The 22,386-nt window shown below is 48.0% G+C and overlaps 1 protein-coding gene across 2 annotated transcripts in view; it reads left to right on the top strand.

Annotated features, from left to right (window-relative positions):
• ADAM12 (ADAM metallopeptidase domain 12) overlaps positions 1-22,386 on the top strand; it is a 2,697,358-nt gene that overhangs the window by 2,621,512 nt on the left and 53,460 nt on the right. For both annotated transcript variants that reach the window (XM_069239710.1, XM_069239711.1), the window contains one exon: positions 2,234-2,364. In XM_069239710.1, the coding sequence (XP_069095811.1) occupies positions 2,234-2,364 (131 nt within the window). The remainder of the gene's footprint in view (positions 1-2,233; positions 2,365-22,386) is intronic.

Genomic DNA, 22,386 nt, shown 5'->3' with positions numbered 1-22,386 from the left:
TTCTCAGTGTGCGGTTGAAAACTTTCAGTCTTTCTTAGACAAGATAAAGAGGGTTCAAGAGAGATAAGTCTAAAGAAATTAAGAGATCATCATTGAACCACCCTCTAAGTTCAACTAAATGACTTGCATTTCAGTCAACAAGCCACTTGTGTGCCTACTAAGACTTACAATTGGATGTGATGAAAATGTGTCATGACTGAGACATTTCTTAGGGGAGCTGAGGCTGCTTTGGATTTAGTTCACACATTTTTTCAGTGGCCCACTGTTCTTTTGGATGTTCGTAAATATGTTTTTGCTTGTCCCATTTGTATCTTGCAAAAAACCCTAATATTCTAGGCCTTTTGACTACCAAAAACTGTTACCAGTGGCTCCTGAACCTTAGTATACATTTCTACTTATATTAAAATAGATCTTCCACCATACACTGTGTAATAGTTACAGTATATACCCTTTACAAATGGCCTATTTACTCATCTAAGTCACCAACCACTGAAGAAATTGGCCAAAGTTTTAATTTACTTATCTTTTGGGTGTTCATGTCTTGCCTTATACTATAATTTCAGACAATCAGTTAAAGCATTCTCTGGACTCACCTATAGTCCAATGGGCAAACAGAGCAAACATATTAAGGTTTGGAACAATATCTACAGTTCTACTCTAACGCAACTCATGGCATTTGGGTTACCTACTTAGCAACCAATGTAATTCATATTATCATCAAAGTTTCATCTTTCTTACAAAGGTTCTTACCTCATATTGATAATTTCCTTCCATCAGCTACTGACTATTTGAATCAGTCACAGAAGCACATTAAACATGCTTCTAAAAATTATTTACTGTTCTAAAGTCAAAATGGCGGAACATGCTGATAAACAATGATCAAATTCTTCTTATTTTGCTCCTGGAGAGAAAGTCTGGCTGTATTCACTTTCTTTCTGTCCATTCAATGCTAGTTAAACTGTGTTTAGGATTTTTTGGTAAATTTGTGATAACATTTCAAATCAATCCCTGTGGCATTTTGACTGAAGTTGCCTCTCATTTGGAAGATTCATTCATCCTAACTGAAGAACTCAAAACAGAAACACTCTAACCCTGACTCAAATGCATGAACCTTAACTTTCATGCTATGTCACTTGCCTTCATCCAGGACACCAATTACACTCTTAAGAAGCACATTGCTCCTGACCTGTTCCAACTGGATCAAGGACAAGACTTATTTTCTTATAGCTGGGGCCAAAACTGAGGTGGCATGGTGTGCAGAATAACCATGGATTGGGATGTGGCCTGAGTAATTATCAGTGGCTGAGATAATTCAAGCCTTCCTTCCATCACTTTTTCTTTATACTGCAAGGTATTGGACTGCAGCCACCAACTTGATTTACAAACAGCAAACAACCTTATTTTTTTAATTACTGATTAAGGCTCATGTCCACCTATCTTCCTTGAATTTTGTGAGATTCTGGGTTCACTGTATTGGGTACACTTGAGTTCAGAAGTACATACAAATAGTTTAACTTGAGATTATATTTGAGATTGAGTTCTGAGATAAGTGGCCATGAATTAGTATTTTTACTGGCTTAGAAGAAGTCTCTTTCTTCCCTCTGAAACCAGATATTACTTGTAAAAGGCAACCATGGAAATAAAACTACTCACACTTGATGGCTACATCCACAGAGAACCTTCTCTTATGTGCCGATGGCTGCGCACTATTGCCCTTTCATTTCTAGCAATTTGTTACCTGACTAGCAACCTTCAACCGTGGACTATTTTTTAATGTTCATTTGAGAACACTCAGTTTCATAGAGGCATTGGCCCTTAGCACCACTCCCTATTATGCTTCTCCTCCCAAGTACTGGCAGCTAACATAATAGGGGACAGGTCCAGCACCTGCTCACTCCTTTTGTCTGAAAATTCCTCTAGTCACAGTTCACACTACCCCTTCCCACAGGATCCATGGTATCCTTTGCACTTCATTCTTTTCAAAGAGAAACCTGACAGGTGAGTCTCACTGCTCTCTGTAAGGTGCCCTGCCACCTCCCCTTTCCTGCAGTGCTGGAAAGTCTGACTACTTTATTTCTACCCTTCTAGGGTAGTTTTCAACTGCTAGGCAGGACTAATATATATAGGCAGAGGAGATGAGACTGTATGTTGGGAATCTGCCATATGCACTTGTAGATCACAGTATTTATTTTGTTTTTGGGGATTTCAAAATTGTTACCTTTTTTCACTGTAGGATCCTTTCAAACCAAGCCCTCCAAAGAAGCCTTTGCCAGCAGATCCTGTGAATAAAATAGTACGTGTCCATGGTCCTTCAAGTACAAATCTTGAGCATCAGATGTTGGTGTCACGCCTATGTCCAGTAAGGTAGGATACTACATCAAAATCCTATTACGTTTAAGTTGTCAGTGGTAACAAAACCATGACAGGTGAGAAATGTAGTGACCCAGATTATGATGTGCAGAGGTTGTTTCTAGCACTATTACCATGCTATTTTAATTGGTTACAGATCAGTGCATACTGTTCAACGAGCACTGGTAAAGCCAATGGGTCTGACTATAATGCATGGGCATGCAACCACTGACATGCATAAATCTGGACAAACTACTTGTGCTCTGCCACTGAGCATCCTGATTCTTTCTGTATCTTTTATGTCATTTTCCTATTTCTACTCCCCAAGGCACCAGCACTGCAAACTTAAGGAATACAAAAAGCAGCTCTACAATCTTGAGGAATGAAAAACAGTTTTATTGGAGCCCAGTCTGAGACCATGGCAACTGTCATCACCTATGGTTTCTGTATTAGCCATCACTGCTCAGCATTTAAAAAATTTGAGGCTAGTTTGGGATAGACCAGCAGAGAACAGGCGTTCTGAGGTGTTACATGCATTTTGGAGTTCCGTCTGATAAGCTGTTTTGTATTAATAGCAATTATAAAATCATGTGATAAATTTGTAGTAATGTGTCACATTCTAATCAGTGAAAGTCATTGTGAGCTACCGAATGCTAAAAAACTTGCACATTATTACCAGACACCATCACACCAAACTTCCTTGACTTTAAGCCTAATCTTCATAGAGCTAGATACTATTTGTTTTAACAAAATACTATGACTAGGGGCACTATGACAAGGCTGGCACTTGTGTCAGTGAGAGCGTGATCTTTGGGGATGTATGAAAATGTGTGCATATGAATGGGATAAATGTGTATGGATTACTGAGAGCTGCTGTCATATGTACTTGTGGCACAGAGCATACCTTTTGGCATATGTGGCAGCTTGAGATGATCCATTTCTACACAGCCTTCCTGTTTATTTTTTTGCTCCAATGTACCCCAGACGAGTTGATTGTCCACCGGAACCTTTTTGCGTGATCAAGGCGAGAACAACACTGCTCTTTTTGGGCCTAGAAGGTGAAGTCTCCGCTCCTCTTTGGAGGGCTGAGGCAGAGCAAATAAGGTAGACAGGGTGATGTTCTGACCTACATCAAAAAAAGTCACAGCCTTTGAAAGGAAGGAACCACATGTTTGGAGGACCAGCTTGTCTAAGTGGAAGGTGGTGTAGGGAGGGTACCTTGAGAGTTCCTGCAATTCTCTGAGCCTTCTGGTCGAGGTTATGGCCACTGGAAAGGCAGTTCTGATGGTCAAAAGCCTATGAGGGCACTTGTGCAGAGACTCAAAAGATGCACACATCAAAAAGGTGAGGACAAGATTTAGATTCCACTGGGGCATGAGGAAATGCCTGGGGGGCAATCTGCTCTAAGCCTTCAAAACTTTAAAAAACCTAGCCCCAACTGGTGGCTTAAATAAAGAAGGTTGGTCTGGCAACCACAAAAATAACAAAATGGCTTATAGATAACCTTTAATTGTGCCCATAGCACAGCCCTACTAAGCCATTGATAGGGCAAACAGAAGAACCTTAGAAAGAGGTGGAGAAAGAGAGTACATTTGTGTGAATCACACCATGTCACAAACATAATTCAACAGCAGGTGTATACCGACCTGGTGGAGGGACGCCTGGCTGCCAGAATGACATCACAGACTTCAGGAGGAAGGATGAAAGCTGTCAACTGTTGCTCCTCAATCTCCACACATGAAGGTGAATGATGCACAGGTTTGGGAACAGATCCCTCTCTTGTTGCCTCAACAGAAGATCCTCTCAAAGCGGTAACCTGATTGGAGGACCAATGGTCATGCTCAATAGCTCGGGGACACCAGACTGTCTGTGCCCAATTCACAGACACAAGAAGCACTTGGGCCAGGTAATTTCCTGATCTTCTTCACAACTCTGGGCAAGAGAGGCATTGGTGCAAATGAGTACAGGAGTTTGGAGCTCCACTCGAGACAAAAAGCACCTCCAAGCAAAAGTAGCCTTGGAAACTCAGGCATGCAAAACTGTGGACATTGTGCTTTTTCAGCAGCAGTAAACTGCTAAAAGAGGCCTTACATCACCTATGGGTGGAGATGCCATTCGTGATCCACTAGGCATCTTTGGATGAGTTTGTCCACCCTGGCATTCAGAGAGCTCACTAGGTGTTGAACCACCAGAGATATGCCCTGCTGTTCCAGCGATGTCCAGCAGCACAGAGCCTCTTAATAAAGGGTTCTTGACATGGGTCCCACATGGGGGCGGTGATGTGGGTGAACACCTGCACTAGCTTTCCCTTTGTGGAGGGTAGAAAGTACTTTATGCCATCCAGATCACTCAGAGCTCCAATAGATTGATGTGGAGTCCAGATTCCACTGGCGACCAGGAGCCTCTAATCTCCACCGCTCTCAGATGGCCGGCTCCCAGGACACATCTGTCTCTACTGGCAGGTAATCTGGTTAGGGAAGAAAGAGGGGTCTGCTTATGAACCAATTTCAGTTTGTGAACCACCACTACTGATCTTATGCGCTACCCTCCGAAATCTGGACCATGTCGGAGAGATTTCCCTGATGCTGCACCCACTGGAACTTCAGATCCCACTGCAGAGCCCGCATATGCCTGCAGGCATATGTCACAAGCAGGAGGCAGGAGGCCATGAGGTCCAGCAGCCTCAGAGTCAATCTCACCAAAACCCAAGATAGGGGCTTAACCATTGATATCATAGCCTGAATATCCTGAACTCACTGTTTGGAGGAAAAGCCAGAAACGTCACTGTGTCCAGAACAAGCTCCAATGAAAGTAAGCGCCTAAGAGGGAGTTAGGTGTGACTTCAGCACATTGATAGTGAACCCCAGCAAATGCAGGTGGTCTTCCGAAGTCTGGTGGTGGAAGACGACTGCTAGGGGAGAGCCCACCTTCAAATCCAGTCATCGAGATAAGGGAAGACTGGCACCCCTGATCTCCGCAGATGAGCTGCAACCACCACCATCACCTTGGTTAACACCCAAAGGGCACTTATAAGGCCAAAAGAGAGCATGTCAAACTGGGAGTGCTTGTGATCCACTGGGAACCGCAGGTAACACTTGTGGGCAGGCAGAACAGGAATGTTCAAGTATGCATCAAGCAAGTCCAACGCTACCATCCAGTTTCATGGGTCAAGGGAAGCTAGAACTGGAGAGAGTGTGAGCATTTTGAATTTCTTCTTTCTCAGGAAGAAATTGAGAGTGTGCAGGTCTAGGATAGGACAAAGACTTCAGTCCTTCTTGGGCACCAGAAAGTAATGGGAATAACAACCATGACCTACTTCTGGTGTTGGCGCCCTTTATATGGCCCCTTGGCCAAGAGAGACACCACTTCCTGGTGGAGTTTATAGAGGTGATCCTCTGTCAACTTACCTTAAGTGGGTTGCATGGGCAGAGGGGTAGTCAGTCACAAAAGGGAGGGAGAAGCCCCTTCGGACAATCTGGAGAACCTAGCTGTTGGATGTTATTGACCGCCAGGTGTGCCCACGATAGCGTTTTCTGCCTCCCACTGGTTGCTCATGGTGGTCAGAGGGCAAACTAAGAAGCCGGGAGGCTACGCCTGACCTCTGGCTGCCCAACCCGCAGGGTCTGTGGGTACCATGTCCTTAGACATGCAGAGGCTGGGGAGCTTGTGCGCCTCAGTGACTGGGCGGATCAGGCCCTGGTGGGAAACCCCTTCCATGGGCATAAAAGGAGCGAAAGCCGAACTATGGTTAATGTGGAAAGACCCACTGTCCTGGCTGTAGCCCTGCTGCCCTTGAAGTGCTCCAGTGCTGAGTCCACCTTATCTCTCAAGAGACAGGAGCCGTCAAAGGGCATGTCCATAAGCAAAGCTTGGAGATCCCATGAAAAGCTACTTGTCCTCAGCCAGCCGTGGCGCTTTAAGGCCACTGATGAAGAAACCGCTCTGCTTAGTGAGTCGGTTGTGTCTAGCCCACATCAAACAGTCAACTCAGCTGTGTCAGTATGATCCAGGCTTCCTCTGGGACAACAGGCAGCCCCTGCACAACCGAATCACAAATGGTACAGGAGTAACGGTCCAAAAGGAATGCAGTGTTAACAAACTGCAATGCCACGCTGGCGGAAGAAAACATTTTCTTATCCTAGGTGTCCAGCCTCTTTGATTTTGTATCTGGTGGGGTGGTTGGGACTAGGCCAGGATTTAGTCAAGAAGTGGAGGGCTGGACCACTAAGTTCTCTGGGTTGGGGTGTTGGGTGAGGAAAGAGGGATGGGGTGATAGTGGTGGGCAGTTACCCTGTTCACTGGAGCATCGGTGCAGGGCATGGAACAGGCCCCGAGCAGGGCATCTGTGAGAGGTTCATTAAATGGGAGAAATAGTTCTGAGGGGTTAACTCCCCCTGATTAAAATACACCTGTCAAGACATTTGTCTTGACTGCCACAGTGGGCAAGTGAAGGTCCAGGACATCAGTTACCTGTCTCACCATCACTGCAAATGAGGCTTTCTCTTTGTAGCATGGTAGGAAGAGAGACTAAGCTGGTATCTTGGGAGTTGTTCAGCCCACTGGTGTCCACCAAATCCTCTCATCAGCCTACATTGGGTGTCTAGCCCATAGGAATAGGGCACATGCTCCAGCCTGGGCGGGTTAGCTCGAGTCAGCTCCGAGTCGGAGTTGGGGATAAGAATGGCGACGGCACCGCCAGACAGAGTGCCAACAGAGGGACCAGTGCCGGGGAAGGCCAAGGTGGCTCGACTGCCACCGGTCCGGATCAATCCCGGGATCCAAGGGGTCTAATTGGTGCTTAGGTCAAACCTGCTGGTGGGTAACCATTAGGGTCCCCCTTCTGAACCAATGGATTTCAAAGGCACTCCAGCGGGGACGTGCTGCCCAAATATGGGGTGCAGGCCTCAGCGTCGGGCTGGACTTGCTCAGAAATACCCCACGCACAGGCTCAACCGCAGAGCCAGGCCTTGAGGAACCATGCTCCCTCGTCTAGTCAAATGACTTCAACGGCTGGGGTAAAACGAAAACCTCTGACTTCTCAATCTTCTTGTTGTTTTGGGACTTACCAGAGTGGGATGACTTTGACTGTGACGAAGATCGCTGGCTCCGTGACTGATCCAGGGACCTTCCTCTTGACTTGGAATGAGCCTGTTGCGGCATCACATGTTGAGCAGCAAGGAGCTTGAGGGATCACTCCCTCAAGGCCTTGGGGTGGATGGCACGACAATCAATGCAGGTTTTTGCATTGTGGTCACGCTCAAGACACCAGAGACAGATGAGGTGTGAGTTCGTCACTGTCATTAGCTGGTGACAGGCACCGCAGGGCCTGAATTCAGTCTTCCTCACTGACATCTCTGCCACACCAGAAGACAAGTCTCAAAAACGTTGACAAAAAACCGAAAAAAGTCAGTCAAGAAATGACTTGGGATAGCTCTCTCCTGCAGCTAGAAGTCTCTCTCAGATATAACTATAACTTGTTCCCTTGCCATGCACGGCGTTGTCATCAATGTTGTAATTTGAGACACTGCAGTGACACGTCAATGATGTCATGCATAATAATGGGAAAACACACATTTTTATCCACCGCCTTTGACATTTTGTCCCCTGGACACATCTTTAGGAAAATTGGCATGCCAGACCTTAGCCGACTATTCCAATGGATCGCCACCAAAAAGGCATTTTCTTTATCGTCTAAAGTTTTGGCCCCCGTGAATGGGTATGCAACAAAGGTGGCAATGTCTTAGCATATAGGACTAGATATGTGCCAATATTGATCAAATTCTGTGCAGTGAAAAGAAGTTGAGTGAGGTGTCAAAATAGATGTGCTTTCCCTTGTTGGCACCCATTGGAAATTGTGTTTGAAGGTGCAACAAAAAGTACCAAGTCTTAGCCATTTAAAAGCACACTTTTCAAAACTGACAAATGTGACTTGCTTATTGAAGAGATCAAGATGGTGTTTCCATCATCTTAAAAATCCCAATTTTGTGAAGGTCAGGCCCTGGGCCAACCCCTGTAGTGCGCAGCCGAAGACTTCCCACCATGAACTATACACCACTTTGCTAATGGCAGAGATAATAAAAACTGGCAACCAAGTGCAAAGCATTGCAGGCGGTGAGAGTTATGGTATATGTTGCCTACATAACTTGCGAATTTCAGGTGTTTTCTTGGTCTGCATTCGCTAAAGGTTTAACTTTGCTTTTTAGTGACTATGTGTACATCTCCAAAGTTTGTGCTTGCAAAATTCTACCAGATTGCCAAGCAAGGTGGGTACAGCGCAGAAAGCTGTCCATCCATCTAGTTAGCACAAACGTAATCAGGTGACTTGTCATTGCAGTGTTTATTTCAGAATACCAGACAGGTCTCAAGTTGTTTCGGTTCATTCCAAGCCTTGATCACAACCTTTATATAGATTATTCTCGTTTAGATTCATTTTATGTGCACATGGATATAGAAAATCTGGCACAACCTTTATATAGATTATTCTTGTTTAGATTCATTTTATATGCACATGGATATATAAAATCTGGCATGGCTCCTAAAATTGTTGACCAACACTGGACACATGACAGCGATGCTAAGATCGACACTGACAATTCAAATTTGTTCCTAGAGATACGAAACCATAAGTTAAGGGACAAGGCATACACAACATTTTAGATACAAATTACATCTCTTTGATATGGAATGCCAAGAGGTAGCACTGACTCTTCACCTATAATGCTGCTTTCCTTCTGGATGAATGATATCTAGGAGCTATATACTTAACCTGATGGAAGGGAATTTAACTGCGATGAAGGAGTGATACGTTATTATGTCTGTGGAAAATGTCAGCAGCGTTAGCCTTCCTAACTGTAGGTGGCTGGACTGGCTTGTAGTGAGTACCAAGGGGTACTTACACCTTGCACCAGGCCCAGATATCCCTTGTTAGTGTATAGGGTGTCTAGCAGCTTAGGCTGATAGATAATGGTAGCTTAGAAGAGCAGCTTAGGCTGAACTAGGAGACAAGTGAAGCTCCTACAGTACCATTAGTGTCATATGCACAATATCATAAGAAAACACAATACACAGATATACTAAAAATAAAGGTACTTTATTTTTATGACAATATGCCAAAGTATCTCAGTGAGTACCCTCAGTATGAGGATAGCAAATATACACAAGATATATGTACACAATACCAAAAATATGCAGTATACTATTAGAAAACAGTGCAAACAATGTATAGTTACAATAGGATGCAATGGGGGCACATAGGGATAGGGGCAACACAAACCATATACTCCAAAAGTGGAATGCGAACCACGAATGGATCCCAAACCTATGTGACCTTGTAGAGGGTCGCTGGGACTGTAAGAAAACAGTGAGGGTTAGAAAAATAGCCCACCCCAAGACCCTGAAAAGGCAAAGTGCAAAGTGCACTAAAGTTCCCCAAAGAGCACAGAAGTCGTGATAGGGGAATTCTGAAGGAAAGACCAGAACCAGCAATGCAACAGCGATGGATTTCCAGACGAGAGTACCTGTGGAACAAGGGGACCAAGTCCAAAAGTCACGATCAAGTCGAGAGTGGGCAGATGCCCAGGAAATGCCAGCTGTGGGTGCAAAGAAGCTGCTACTGGACAGTAGAAGCTGAGGATTCTGCAAGAACGACAAGGGCTAGAAACTTCCCCTTTGGAGGATGGATGTCCCACGCCGTGGAGAGTTGTGCAGAAGTGTTTTCCTGCGAAAAGACCGTAAACAAGCCTTGCTAGCTGCAAAGCTCGCGGTTAGGGTTTTTGGATGCTGCTGTGGCCCAGGAGGGACCAGGATGTCGCCAATTGCGTCAGGGGACATAGGGGGCGCCCAGCAAGACAAGGAGCCTTCTCACAAGCAGGCAGCACCCACAGAAGTGCCGGAACAGGCACTACGAAGTGGAGTGAAACGGTGCTCACCCGAAGTTGCACAAGAGAGTCCCACGCCGCCGGAGGACAACTCAGGAGGTCGTGCAATGCAGGTTAGAGTGCCGTGGACCCAGGCTTGGCTGTGCACAAAGGAAGTCTTCGTGGAGTGCACAGGAGCAGGAGTAGCTGCAAAACACGTGGTTCCCAGCAATGCAGTCTGGTGTGGGGAGGCAAGGACTTACCTCCACCAAACTTGGACTGAAGAGTCACTGGACTGTGGGAGTCACTTGGACAGAGTTGCTGAGTTCAAGGGACCTCGCTCGTCGTGCTGAGAGGAGACCCAGAGGACCGGTGATGCAGTTCTTTGGTGCCTGAGGTTGCAGGGGGAAGATTCCGTCGACCCACGGGAGATTTCTTCGAAGCTTCTAGTGCAGAGAGGAGGCAGACTACCCCCACAGCATGCACCACCAGGAAAACAGTCAAGAAGGCGGCTGGATCAGCGTTACAGTGTCGCAGTAGTCGTCGTTGCTACTTTGTTGCAGTTTTGCAGGCTTCCAGCGCGGTCAGCAGTCGATTCCTTGGCAGAAGGTGAAGAGAGAGATGCAGAGGAACTCAGATGAGCTTTTGCATTCGTTATCTAAGGAAATCCCCAAAGCAGAGACCCTAAATAGCCAGAAAAGAGGGTTTGGCTACTTAGGAGAGAAGATAGGCTAGCAACACCTGAAGGAGCCTATCAGAAGGAGTCTCTGACGTCACCTGCTGGCCCTGGCCACTCAGAGCAGTCCAGTGTGCCAGCAGCACCTCTGTTTCGAAGATGGCAGAGGTCTGGAGCACACTGGAGGAGCTCTGGGCACCTCCCAGGGGAGGTGCAGGTCAGGGGAGTGGTCACTCCCCTTTCCTTTGTCCAGTTTCGCGCCAGAGCAGGGCTGAGGGGTCCCTGAACCCGTGTAGACTGGCTTATGCAGAAATGGGCACCATCTGTGCCCATGAAAGCATTTCCAGAGGCTGGGGGAGGCTACTCCTTCCCTGGCTTAACACCTTTTTCCAAAGGGAGGGGGTGTAACACCCTCTCTCTGAGGAGGTCCTTTGTTCTGCCATCCTGGGCCAAGCCTGGCTGGACCCCAGGAGGGCAGAAACCTGTCTGAGGGGTTGGCAGCAGCAGCAGCTGCAGTGAAACCCCTGAAAAGGCAGTTTGGCAGTACCCGGGTCTGTGCTAGAGACCCGTGGGATCATGGGATTGTGCCAACAATGCCAGGATGGCATAGAGGGGGCAATTCCATGATCATAGACGTGTTACATGGCCATATTCGGAGTTACCATTGTGAAGCTACACATAGGTAGTGACCTATGTGTAGTGCACGCGTGTAATGGTGTCCCCGCACTCACAAAGTCCGGGGAATTTGCCCTGAACAATGTGGGGGCACCTTGGCTAGTGCCAGTGTGCCCACACACTAAGTAACTTTGCACCTAACCTTTACCAGGTAAAGGTTAGACATATAGGTGACTTATAAGTTACTTAAGTGCAGTGGTAAATGGCTGTGAAATAACGTGGACGTTATTTCACTCAGGCTGCAGTCGCAGGCCTGTGTAAGAATTGTCAGAGCTCCCTATGGGTGGCAAAAGAAATGCTGCAGCCTATAGGGATCTCCTGGAACCCCAATACCCTGGGTACCTCAGTACCATATACTAGGGAATTATAAGGGTGTTCCAGTATGCCAATGTAAATTGGTGAAATTGGTCACTAGCCTGTTAGTGACAATTTGGAAAGAAATGAGAGAGCATCACCACTGAGGTTCTTTCCTTCAAGAGAAACACCGAACACCACCGCATCCCTCTACCGCCTCACCGCCGCTGGAGAAAAGTCACCGAAGACCAACTAACCAGCTCCCTCGCCAAAAACCCTCCACTCGACTCCTCCGACCCGAGCGCCGCCGCCACCAACCTCCATCAATGGATCCTCGACTGCGCCAACACCTTAGCTCCACTCATGAAACCCACCATCAACCAAGGAAAGAAAAAACCAGCCTGGTTCACGGAAGAACTGACCACCTCCAAACGCACCTGCCAGAAGCTCAAGAAGAAATGGATCCTCGAGCGCACGCCCGACAACCTCGCCACCCTCAAAGACGCCAACCATGATCACCACCAACGGATCCGACTCGCCAAGCGCGCTCACTTCACTGAACGCCTCAACAACAACGCCCACGATTGCAAAGAACTCTTCAGCATCGTGAAGGAACTCTCCAACCCGAACGCCAACATCAACGACGTCCCACCCTCCCAGAAACTCTGCGACGACCTCTCCACCTTCTTCCACCAGAAAATCGCAGCCATCCACGACAGCTTCAACACCGCACCTCCGCCAGACCCCACCCCTGACGACTCTGCCCACGACCGCCGCCTCACCACCTGGACCCAAGTGGACGACGCCGAAACCCTAACAACCATGAATTCCATCCACTCAGGCTCTCCCACGGACCCATGCCCACATCACGTTTTCAACAAAGCCAACGCCACCATCGCCCCCAAACTCCGCAAGATCATCAACCTCTCCTTCAACACAGCCACCTTTCCGAACAGCTGGAAGCACGCAGAAATCCAAACCCTCCTCAAGAAACCCAAGGCTGACCCCAACGATCTCAAAAACTTCCGACCGATCTCTCTCCTCCCTTTCCCAGCGAAAGTCATCGAGAAGATCGTCAACACCCAGCTCGCCCACTACCTAGAAGACAACTCCATCCTAGACCCCTCCCAATCTGGATTCAGACGAAACCACAGCACGGAGACCGCACTCCTCGCCGCCACTGATGACATCAGACAACAAATGGACAACGGCGAAACCTCAGCCCTCATCCTCCTCGACCTATCAGCCGCTTTCGACACAGTCTGCCACCGCACCCTACTGACCCGCCTCCACGAAGCCGGCATCCAAGACAAAGCCCTCAACTGGATCTCATCCTTTCTCTCCGACAGAACCCAGAGAGTCCGGCTCTCCCCTTTCCGCTCCAAAGCCACCAACCTCATCTGCGGCGTCCCCCAAGGCTCCTCTCTCAGCCCAACGTTGTTCAACGTCTACATGGCCCCCCTCGCAAAAGTGGCCCGTCAACACAACCTCAGCATCATCTCCTACGCCGACGACACCCAGCTCGTCCTCTCCCTGACCAAAGACCCTCTCACCGCCAAAACCAACCTCCACGAGGGACTAAAAGCCATCGCCGAGTGGATGAACAACAGCCGATTGAAGCTCAACTCCGACAAGACGGAAGTCCTCATCCTCGGACGCACCCCCTCGGCCTGGAACGACTCCTGGTGGCCCACTGCCCTCGGACCACCACCCACCCCAGCCAACCACGCAAGAAACCTCGGATTCATCCTCGACTCCGCTCTCACCATGTCCAAACAGGTCAACGCCGTCTCCTCTTCCTGTTTCATCACCCTCTGAATGCTCCGTAGAATCTTCAAGTGGATTCCAACAGGAACCAGAAAGACGGTAACCCAAGCCCTCGTCAGTAGCAGACTTGACTACGGCAACGCACTCTACACAGGCATCCCAACAAAAGACATCAAACGACTCCAGCGCATCCAGAACGCATCCGCCCGCCTGATCCTCGACATACCCCGCCGATGCCACATCTCCCCGCACCTGAAGGACCTCCACTGGCTCCCCGTGGAAAAAAGGATCACCTTCAAACTCCTCACCCACGCTCACAGGGCCCTACACGACACCGGGCCCACCTACCTCAACAACAGACTCAGCTTCTACGTCCCCACACGTCAACTCCGCTCTGCCCACCTCGCCCTCGCCATCGTCCCCCGAATCCAGCGCAATACCTCTGGCGGCAGATCCTTCTCCTTCCTCGCCGCCAAGACCTGGAACTCTCTTCCCACCTCGCTACGTCAGACCCAGGACCTCCTCACCTTCAGGAGACTCCTCAAGACTTGGCTCTACGAACGCTAGCAGCACCTCTCCTTCCCCCCCCCCCACCCCCAGCGCCTCGAAACCCTGACAGGTACATAGTGCGCTTTATAAATGTTATGATTGATTGATTGATTGATTGATTGATTACCAGAGCCTCAGTGAGACAGTTAGTCATAACACAGGTAACACATACAGGGCACACTTATGAGCACTGGGGCCCTGGCTGGCAGGGTCCTAGTGACACATACAACTAAAACAACATATATACAGTGAAATATGGGGTAACATGCCAGGCGAGATGGTACTTTCATACACTAACCATGCATTTTCTCGTGCTAGATGGAGAGGAGTTGTGTTACCAGTCTTAGTGCACCTAAAATTCTACTCACGTGATGGGTGCAACCCTCTTTAATGTCTTGAGTGTTCACCAGACAATCCTCACGTTCAAGCTTGATGAGAAGTAGTAAAAGCATTGGCACTCCTATCTGTGACTGCTATGTCCATGAGACAATAAGTAACACTATTTTCCGATGATGGAATACAGCCAACTAATATCAAAAATAACATTTAAGTAAGAAATTAGACATCCTGAAGACAAAAGACCATACTACGGAAAATGCGTTCATACAAGGTCAGAGAATGGCAATGCAAACATACATTGAGAGATTTGACCAGTGGGTGGGGATTGTGAGCAAGATGGTCGTTGGGTAACGGTTTTCGGCCCCTCCCCCTGGACACCGCGAGGATGGACGCCGGAGCATGGTGAGCGCATCCGCATGGTGAGCGCGTCCATGCTGGATCAAGCTCCGTTTTTGTGTTTTCCGCGACCCCCCCCCTCTTCGGATGTCGCCAGCGGTACCTCAGACCTCGAAGATGTTATGAGGAGTTAGCGCGGTGAGTGGTATGCATTTCGCCGGTGCCTGGCGGTAAAGTCCTTATTGTTTTTCTTTGACTGTGTGTTTTCTTTCCACGACGATAACCACGCCTCTGCCAAAACTATAAGCTGTGGTGGCATGTATTAAGCAAATAAAAGATGGCTGAATGCAGGGCAGATTTAAAGGCACATTGTCTGAGGGGGCCAGGTTAGGCCCTATATGGAGTTTTAGTGTAACATTAAAAGAAGCAGTGGAACTGCTAAAGAGAGAAGTTGAACAATGGCGAACATTAGCTCAAAACATTGGTGAATTGTTCAGAGCCTGGTCTCTGTCTTGGTTTATGCAGTTGGAAATGGCACCCAAAAGTGTAAGAAATTTGGCAGACAAAACTGAGGGTGCACACCAGGCAGGTATGGCAAAAGAGGGCAGTGATGGCCATTCCGCTGGGAAACAGGCTCTGGGGGTTAACAAAAGCTGGTTGCAAGATCAACGCCGGGGCCGTGAGAGATGGGAAGGATCAACTCAGAGGTGCCCAGCCCGATAACAAGCCAAGAGACAAATTGCAGAGTAAGACACAGCCAAGTATAACGGACTTTCTGGCTTATGAGGATCCAGGTCCCATACTTAAGGACCCCCTTCCCTACGGAAGTCTAAGGGGGGGCAAGCAGTGGGGAATTGGGCTTACGCATGGATGCGAAACCTGGTGAGAACAGCCTGTGCCCTAAGAATCCACAAGACTATGGGGAGGGGCAGATGAGTGAGGTTAAGCGGTCGGAGCAGAAAATAAGGCGGTCTAACCATGTCATTGCTCACAATAATATAGAAGAGCAAGAAAGGGCAAAAGAAACACAAAGTTTAATTAAAGGCTGTCCCGAATCTTGTGTCAGAAAGAGGACGGTGCAGGAAAAGACAGGGGCTGCCACATGGGAGGATGTGGATAAAAACTGGTCATCGGCGATCGAAAAAGTAGAAAATAATGGAAGAAATGATGACTGGCTAAAGGATGGAGGAGATACATTTTATTCACTGACGGAAGAATCAGATGCAGTGAGAGAGTCTGGCTGAGAGTTTGTCCCCTGTAGCGGAACCCAAGGTGCAGTCGCAACTCCGGCATCATAAGTGCATAAAGTCCAGAACCGGCTCAGTTGGTGTCACGAACTCTCCTGCAGCGACGCTCAAGTGGGATTACTCAGGAATCAGACTGTCACAATCTGAGAGGGCCCTTCAGGCCCCTAGTGACATGGCTTTGCTCTTAATCTAACTGCGAGTGAAAATTGCCCGGATGAGCAGGCGAACAATATGGCTAGTTCCGACACCAAAATGTTACAGCTGATTTACGGTACCGTGAGGGAATTGCAAACTGAGGACACGGGCAGAGAATCGAAAAGCCTGAGTGGCTACCAAACAACTGCAGGTCACGGTCCAGGAGATACCCAAATCGTGTTCTGAAATAGAAGAGAAATTGAACACTGTTGAGAATCGAACCTCAGTGGTAGAGGGGGAGATGGCGGCTCTGAAAGACCATGTAGTCACCCAAGGTGGACAACTAACAGATGTTATGTGGAAACTAGAGGATTTTGAGAATAGGCAGAGGAAAAATAACCTACGGTTTTTGGGGATAGAAGAAGGGGAGCCGATATCAGAACATTTATGATTAAGGTGTTGGGTGCTGCCTTTCCTGAGCTCGCAAATTGGAATTGGGAGACAGAAGTTCAAAGAGTCCACAGATTTCCTTTGAAAACACGAGGAGATCGTAATCCTGATTTCAAATTTCCCAGGGCCGTTTTGGTCTTCTTCGGCAATTTCTTACTGCGGCAAGCTATATTCGAGAAGGCCCGTCCGGATGCCCCTCGATGCGCTGAGAATGTCACTTTTTTGTGCTACCTGATTATTGCCACGCCACAGTGGAGCGTAGGTGGCGATTAAAGCAGTTGATCAAGACTTTCCAAGATAGGGCAGGGCAGTCTTTCCTGCTGGCCCCTGCAAGGCTGAAGACAGTGGTTAATGAGAAAGTCAGGATGTTCACGTCGGAAAATCAAGCGAATGAATACCTGATGGAATTGAAGTTATAGGCAGCATCAGTAAAAGATTAGTTGGCTAGAAGTTGGGGGGGTGCAAATAGGCTGGGTCGTAGGAAAACGGTGCCTTGGGGAGGGGGTTGCCGGCCGGCACCTTTAGTCACCATCATTCAGGCCAGCGGTGGTCTGATTGCTCAGATGGTGGGAGGGGGTGGGGGAGGTTGGGGTAGGGATTGGGGGGAGGATGGTATGGAGGGGAGGGGCACAGGTGAGGAATGGGGTTTTGAGAAGGAGGTTGGATTATGCGGTGGGGCATAGGGTGGGGGTATGAGAAAACACAGAAAAGAAAGGAGAAATGTGTTGTTTGTGATCAATGGAGTGGAAAGTGAGAAGAAAGGTGCTCAAGATACGATAAAAGTACAGAGAAGGTATCTGAAAGGTAAAAAAAGAAAAATGGATATCTTCGTAGAGAAGCAAGCAGGGTTAAGGGCTAAATGACGAGATTACGAATTGCATCAATCAGTATTTGTGGATTAAATGATCCCCGGAAAAGGCAAAAAATTGCAGAAGATTTGAAAATTCTTAGGCCTGATATATATTGTTTACAGGAGACGCAAGTGGAACATACTAATAGAGCGATCCTGGGCTCACTTGGCATAAGGGTTGTTGTCTGTTCTAAACAGGGTGTTAAGACCAAAGGGGTGGCGATACTGGATCGGAGAAATAGATTAAAATTTGCGAGGAAGATGGCAGATAGAAATGGAAGATGGGCGGTAGTGGAGTGTCACTATAGGCAAGGGTGCTTCACTTTATGCTCTGTATATGGTGCAATAACGGATGATCCTGCAGTAAAGGATTTTTTGGCAGTGGAATTAGCAGGATGGCCCCCTCCTTATATTCTTTGTGGTGATTTTAATTTTAATGGATCCTGGGATGGGTTAGGGGATCTGCTCAATGCCACTTCTAAGAGATACCAGGGTCGTAAGCTTTGGGTATATAAAGCTATCGTAGGGCTGCAGAAGGAGTTAGGATTGGTAGACGCCTGGGTAAAGCTGTGTGCACTGGGCCCCGGGTATACATATTATTCGGCTCCCCATGTGAAGGTGGCTCGATTAGACTATTTTCTAACATCTCCTGAGTTGTTAGCACGAGCTGGCATGGAATTATACCGGCGGTTTATGTCGGCCCATAACCCATTAATATTGGATCTAGATCTAGACGGTTTTGAGCATAAGACGAGGAGATGGACTTTCGAGAGAGGGCTCCTTAGCGACCCCGAATAGTGTGTTTATATGAGAAATTGGATAATGGAATTTCTGGACTTTAATCGGGGGACTGCCTCGCTCGAGATTGTCTGGGACACCTTAAAGGCTGTAGTACAGGGGAGAACATTGAGTTTCAGCCTTAGGAAATGTGCCCAAGTCTTGATGAAGGATGCATAAATCAAACACAGAGCTGTAGAAAACCAGTTGATTTGGGTTATAGAGAGGGGCAAAGATATGAATAATATTCTGAAGCAGATTGCTATTGCAAAGGCAGCAATAAATGAAGTTACAGCAAGAAAAATTGTGGAAAAATATATTGTAAAGCGCACTGAAAGGTATGAATACGGGGAGAGGCCTGGCCACCTGTTGGCGGTGAGAGCGCGCCACAAAGCACCAACTGGGGTTATCAGAGAAATTAGGGATCAACAAGGACGAAATATAGTAGATACTGATGGGATTAGGGCGGTGTTTCAGAAGTATTATACCGAGCTCTATAGCTCGACATCTTTATGTACAGAAGCAGCAATGTTTGAGTTTTTGAATTCTGTTAAGACCAGCAAACTTTCAGACGAAGACCACTTGAATTTGGAGGAGCATATTAATAGCAGTGAATTAGAGATGGCAATGAGTGACCTCTCCATGGGGAAAGCCACTGGTCCCGATGCAATTCCTCTTAAATTCTACAAATGTTTTAAAACACTTCTGTTACCTCTGATGATGGAATTATTTACTCTGGTGCAAAATGGTAGCAAAACTCCCCCATCTTGGGATCTATCCAATGTAGTGGTTTTTCTGAAGAAGGGGAAGACCCCACAGAACCCGGGTTCATATCGACCAATCACATTGATGAATAGCTGTAGGAAGTTGGCTCTGTATATACTATTTCAAAGTAAGAAATAGTGTGCACAGAGTCCAAGGGTTCCCCTTAGAGGTAAGATAGTGGCAACATTAGATAATTCTAATGCTCTATTTTGTGGTAGTGTGGTCAAGCAGTAGGCTTATCAGAGGGTAGTGTTAAGCATTTGTTGTACACACACAAGCAATAAATGAGGAACACACACTCAAAGACTTAACTCCAGACCAATAGTTTTTATATTGAAAAATATATTTTCTTAGTTTATTTTAAGAACCACAGGTTCAAGATTTGCAGTAAACACTTTAAATGCAAGGTACTTCACTTAGATACTTTGGGAACTTTGAATAAAAGCAATATCATATACAGTCTTTGTAAAAATGGCAATAAGCTATTTTCAAAGTGGACACAGTGCAAAAATCAACAGTTCCTGGGGGTAGTAAGTAAAGGTTAGATTAGGAGGTAAGTAAAACACTCACAAGTCTCAGTTCTGGGGCATGGGCAGCCCACCGTTGGGGGTTTGAAGGCAACCCCAAAGTTACCACACCAGCAGCTCAGGGCCGGTCAGGTGCAGAGGTCAAAGAGGTACCCAAAACACATAGGTGCCTATGGAGAACAGGCGTGCTCCAGTTCCAGTCTGCCAGCAGGTAAGTACCTGCGTCCTTGGGGGGCAGACCAGGGGGTTTTGTAGAGCTCTGGGGGGACACAAGTAGGCACATAAAACACACCCTCAGCGGCACAGGGGCGGCCGGGCGCAGTGTGCAAAGCAGGCGTCAGGTTTCAGGTAAGAAACTATGGAGGGACCCGGGGGGGTTACTCTAGCAATGCAGGCAGTCACGGGGGGCTTCTCGGGACAACCACCACCTGGGCTAGGCAGAGGGTCACCTGGGGGTTACTCCTGCACTGAGGTTATGTTCCTTCAGGTCCGGGGGCCTGCAGGTGCAGTGCTGGTTCCAGGCGTCGGGTCCCTTGTTATAGGCAGTCGCGGTCAGGGGGAGCCTCTGGTTTCTCTCTGCAGGTGTTGCTGTGGGGGCTCAGGGGGGTTGTCTCTGGTTACTCACGGGCTCGCAGTCACCAAGGAGTCCTCCCTGAGGTGTTTGTTCTCTGAATATCGAGCCGGGGCGTCGGTGCAGAGTGTGAAGTCTCACGCTTCCGGCGGGGAACGTGAAGTCTTTGAAAGTTGCTTCTTTGTTGCAAAGAAGTAACTGGTTTAGAGTAGGGCCGCTGCTCACAGGAGTTTCTTGGTCCTTTTGTCCAGGGCGGTCCTCTGAGGCTTCAGAGGTCGCTGGTCCCTGTCAGATGCGTCACTGGTTGCAGGTTTTCGAAGTTGGAGACAGGCCGGTAGGGCTGGGGCCAAAGCAGTTGTCGTCGTCCGTCTTCTCTGCAGGCTTGTAGGTCAGTAGTCCTTCTTGTTTCTTCAGGTTGCCGGAATCTAGTTTCCTAGGTTCTGGGGTGCCCCTAAATACTAGATTTAGGGGGGTGTTTAGGTCTGGGAGGGCAGTAGCCAATGGCTACTATCCTTGAGGGTGGCTACACCCTCTTTGTGCCTCCTCCCTGAGGGGAGGGGGGCACATCCCTAATCCTATTGAGGAAATCCTTTAAAATCAAGAAGGAGGATTTCTCAAGGCAGGGGTCACCTCAGCTCAGGACACCTTAGGGGCTGTCCTGACTGGTGGGTGACTCCTTCCTTGTTTTTCTCATTATCTCCTCCAGCCTTGCCACCAAAAGTAGGGGCAGTGGCTGGAGGGGCGGGCATCTCCACTAGCTGGGATGCCCTGGGGTGCTGTAACAAAAGGGGTGAGCCTTTGAGGCTCACCACCAGGTGTTACAGTTCCTGCAGGGGAAGTTGAGAAGCACCTCCACCCAGTACAGGCTTTGTTCCTGGCCACAGAGTGACAGAGGCATTCTCCCCATGTGGCCAGCAACATGTCTGGTGTGTGGCAGGTTGGCAGAAACTGGTCAGCGTACTCTGTCAGTCGGATTGGTATTCAGGGGGCACCTCTAAGATGTCCTCTGGGTGTATGTTACATCAGGCATCAGTGTGCATTTATTGTGCTGAGAAATTTGATATCAAAATTCCCAGTTTTCAGTGTAGCCATTATGGAACTGTGGAGTTTGTGTTTGACAAACTCCCAGACCATATACTCTTATGGCTACCCTGCACTTACAATGTCTAAGGTTTAGCTTATGCACATGCACATATGCCCTCACCTGTGGTATAGTGCACCCTGCCTTAGGGCTGTAAGGCCTGCTAGAGAGGTGACTTACCTATGCCACAGGCAGTGTGTGGTTGGCATGGCACCCTGAGGGGAGTGCCATGTAGACTTAGTCATTTTCTCCCCACTAGCACACACAAGCTGTGAGGCAGTGTGCATGTGCTGAGTGAGGGGTCCCCAGGGTGCCATAAGACATGCTGCAGCCCTTAGAGACCTTCCCTGGCATCAGGACCCTTGGTACCAGGGGTACCAGTTACAAGGGACTTTCGAGTGTCAGGGTTGTGCCAATTGTGGAGACAAAGATACAGTTTAGGGAAAGAACACTGATGCTGGGGCCTGGTTAGCAGGGTCCCAGCACACTTTCAATCAAAACTTAGCATCAGCAAAGGCACAAAGTTAGAGGGTAAACATGCCAAGGAGGCATTTCCTTACATAACCCCCCCCCAAACGAAAGAGGATGAGATTAACCTTTCCCAAGAGAGTCTTCAATTTGGAAAGGCCATCAGCATTGGCATGGGCAGTCCCAGGTCTGTGTTCCACTATAAAGTCCATTCCCTGTCTGGATATGGACCACCTAAACAGTTTAGGGTTTTCTCCTTTCATTTGCATTAGCCATCTGAGAGGTCTGTGGTCAGTTTGAACTATGAAGTGAGTACCAAAAAGGTGTGGTCTCCACTTCTTCAGGGACGAGACCACAGCAAAGGCCTCCCTCTCAATGGCACTCTAACGCTGCTCCCTGGTGAGTAACCTCCTGCTAATAAAAGCAACAGGCTGGTCAAGGCCATCATCCTTTGTTTGGGACAGGACTGCTCCTATCCCATTCAGAGGCATCTGTCTGCACAATGAACTGCTTAGAGTAATCTGGAGCTTTCAAAACTGGTGCTGTGCACATTTCTTGCTTCAGGGTGTCAAAGGCCTTTTGACAGTCCACGGTCCAGTTAATTTTCTTGGGCATTTTCTTGGAGGTAGGTTCTGTGAGCGGTGTCACTATTGATCCATACCCCTTCACAAACC

The sequence above is a fragment of the Pleurodeles waltl genome, chromosome 6, assembly GCF_031143425.1.
Source record: "Pleurodeles waltl isolate 20211129_DDA chromosome 6, aPleWal1.hap1.20221129, whole genome shotgun sequence".
Classification (NCBI taxonomy): domain Eukaryota; kingdom Metazoa; phylum Chordata; class Amphibia; order Caudata; family Salamandridae; genus Pleurodeles; species Pleurodeles waltl.
This window is presented reverse-complemented; position numbering and strand designations above follow the sequence as displayed.